This window comes from Merops nubicus, unplaced genomic scaffold (genome assembly GCF_000691845.1).
Source record: "Merops nubicus isolate BGI_N331 unplaced genomic scaffold, ASM69184v1 scaffold43880, whole genome shotgun sequence".
Taxonomy (NCBI): domain Eukaryota; kingdom Metazoa; phylum Chordata; class Aves; order Coraciiformes; family Meropidae; genus Merops; species Merops nubicus.
This window is the reverse complement of record NW_008581666.1, coordinates 1-2,797: the sequence shown is the minus strand read 5'-3', so window position 1 is coordinate 2,797 and position 2,797 is coordinate 1. Positions and strand designations below refer to the sequence as shown.

The 2,797-nt window shown below is 54.4% G+C and overlaps 1 protein-coding gene across 1 annotated transcript; it reads right to left on the bottom strand.

The window, feature by feature from the left end:
• Positions 1-1,578: 1,578 nt before the first annotated feature.
• Positions 1,579-2,791, bottom strand: MAB21L2 (mab-21-like 2 (C. elegans)). The gene is given in 2 exon segments (XM_008935161.1): positions 1,579-1,977; positions 1,979-2,791. Coding segments are annotated over 2 exon segments (1,098 nt in total). The 5' UTR covers positions 2,705-2,791; the 3' UTR covers positions 1,579-1,605.
• Positions 2,792-2,797: the final 6 nt, after the last annotated feature.

Sequence of the window (2,797 nt, the reverse complement as noted above, 5' to 3'; positions counted from 1 at the left end):
AAGCCACCCCGGTTTGAGCGGCTCTTTCTTTCCGGCTCCGTCCGCAGAGAAAGGGAAACGGTCCTTTAGGGCAAAAAAAAATGGTATTTTTACACCGCCCCCGCGGAAAGGAGATAAAACTGCTGGAAACGCACTGAGCCCGCTTGGAAATCTGTGGGGCGGCTCGAGCAGCTAACGGGAAAATTTTCAAAGCTTGGAAATGCCTCCCCGAGGGAGAATCCTCCAAATATTTCTTAAGTCAAGCTGAGCAAACTTAAAATCGCTACAGCACGAAATAGAAGGATTTGGGTAGGGCTTGGCGCTGGGAGGGGGCTCGGGAGGGGAAAGGTGTCCGGGGGGTTCCTCTAGGAGCGGGCGCTTTCCCTGCGGGTCGCTCGTCTGCTCGTCCTGCGATTTTATGCTGTACTTAAAAATCCGGGGGAAAACAAATGTTTGTTTAAAAAATATATCGACCAGTTGCTCTAAAAGCGCATTAATTATTCAGGGCGGATCTATACTCGCCGCGCGTCGCAGTCAGATGGATGCCGCGCTCGGGAGCCACAGCAAAGAGCCACGAATTTTAGAAACAAAACACAAAAAAAAAAACCCAAAATACATGCGCTCGAGATTTACTGGGGAAAAAAAGAAAAGAAAAAAAAAAAAAAGGCAAAGAAAGCTATAAAGGGGAAAAGAAAAAAGAAAAATAAAGTGACTGCCGCAGGGTGGGAAACGACCCTAATTCCCTCTAAATTCTGTCGCGCTGCTCTGTGACCCTCCCTGTGTATTCCCGGGGTTTAGAGGGAAAGCGTCGAGCTGTAGAAATACAGCAGCAGAATATCTCAGACGCTGAACTACAGAATATATCAGATTTTATATTTTTTTTCCCCCTTAGATGCACTATTTTTATAGAAACTAGAGGGAAGTTTAGAAAACGTCAGTGAATGTGCCAAGCGGAGTTTTTGGCTAGGTTGGTTTTTTTTTTTTTTACTATCTTTACATCTCCTATTTCTGTTTCTTTTTAAAAATTCTCCCTCGGAGGTTCAGAAAGCAAAGCATCTACTCGCCTGAATTTAAGAACCATTCACGAAAAGTCAGCGTGTAAAGTTAAAGTAATATTTTTATTACTATTTGCAACAAGTCAGTTGTGGGGCACATAATCTGACCTTGGCACCGAAATACATTTAACGTCAGTAAAACTTCTTTTTTTTTTTTAAAGGGAGATTTGTACATATAGTTAAATAATTTTTTTTTTTTCACTTGGTGACAACATTCAGGCAAAACGAGAGAGCTTAAGAAAAGGACTATACACGGATCGGAAAATGTACCTTTCGGGTTTCGTTTTGGAGTTGCAAGAGTCCGATCGCTTCTTTTTGTGACTCTTTAAAACCTCGCCTCGGAGGACGGGAGGGAGAGGCTCTTCCTTTTTCTGCCGTGCGAGGCGGTGAGAGTTTATGCCGGGGAAACCGTCGGCGAGTTTTTAAAGGCCGAGCCGCAGGTGGGTGGGGGGCGTCGGGGGCGCGTTTCTTTCGCCGCCTCTTCCCTCTGCCGTCGTCGGCGTTAAATAAAAAGTTTTTTAGGCGCCGTCGTCGTTGGCGGAGGGCGCGTGTGGCGCCGGGGGTGCCAACCCTATAGCTTGTCGAGGCTTTTGGGATTGGTGAGGATTTCCCTGGCTAGCCTCCAGGTCTGTTTGGCAGCGCTTTCCAGGGCCGAGTGGGGCTTGCCCTGAAAGAGGTCTAGGTTGGGCAGGAAGTAGTGGGGGCAGCGCCGGCACTGCAGGCAGGAGATGAGCTGCAGCAGGATGCCGTTCAGCCGGTCGCCCAGGCACGCCTCGTCCCAGTCGGTCTCCCGCGGGTGCTTCTCGCACTCGTACAGCAGCAGCGTCTTCATGTGGTAGTTGTTGAGGGGCTGCCCGGGCAGCTCCAGGTGCCGGTCGCGCAGCGTCTTCAGCAACGAGAGGCACTTGTTCCGGCAGCCGCCCACAACGCACGCACCCGCCCGTCAGCAGCCGGTTCTCGGCCTCGCCGAACTGCAGCACCCAGGCGTCGCTCTCGGCCGAGCTCTGCTTGCCCGTCAGCGAGTAGCACTCCTTGGAGAGCAGGTTGAAGCCCTCCGCCTTCACCTCCGCCACCCGGTTGGGGCCGGGCCAGGGGATGTGGGGCATGGGCCACTGCGCCGCGCTGCGCGGCCAGATCCCCGTGCACTTGAAGGCGGGGGTGATCTGCACCACGTAGCGCTCCCGGATGCGCAGCTTCACCTCGCTGGTGTCCGCGATCATCTTCACCACGTCCCGGTAGCTGCACTTGTCCACGGCCTGGGCCACCAGCGTCTGGAAGCGGGAGCGGATCTTGCGGGCGGACAGGTAGCCCGAGGCGGTGATGAACTCCACCCAGAGCGACATGCTGCGCTTGCGGCCGTCGCTCAGCTTCAGCACGGCGCAGCCCGGCAGGGAGCCGTCGTCCACGAAGTTGAAGACGCCCATCTGGTTGAGGTAGAGCACCACCTCGAACTCGGTGGGCGAGATCACCTCCAGCCCCTCGTACCGGGCGTCGATCTCGCTGAGGGAGCTGATGAAGCGCGGCTCCTGCACCTCCACCTCCTTCAGCACGTCCGACACGACCTTGCACACCTCCCGGATGGTCTTGGCGATGGCCGCCTTGCGCGCCTGGCACCGCTCCGTGTAGTATTTGTTGAGCTGGTAGACCAGCTTGGCCTGCGCGGCGATCATGTTGGGGCACAGGTCCGGGCTGTACACCGGGCTCTCGCAGTACGTTGAGGGATCCAATGCTTTAGCAGAGGTGGCTGCAGCTTCGCGGAGGGC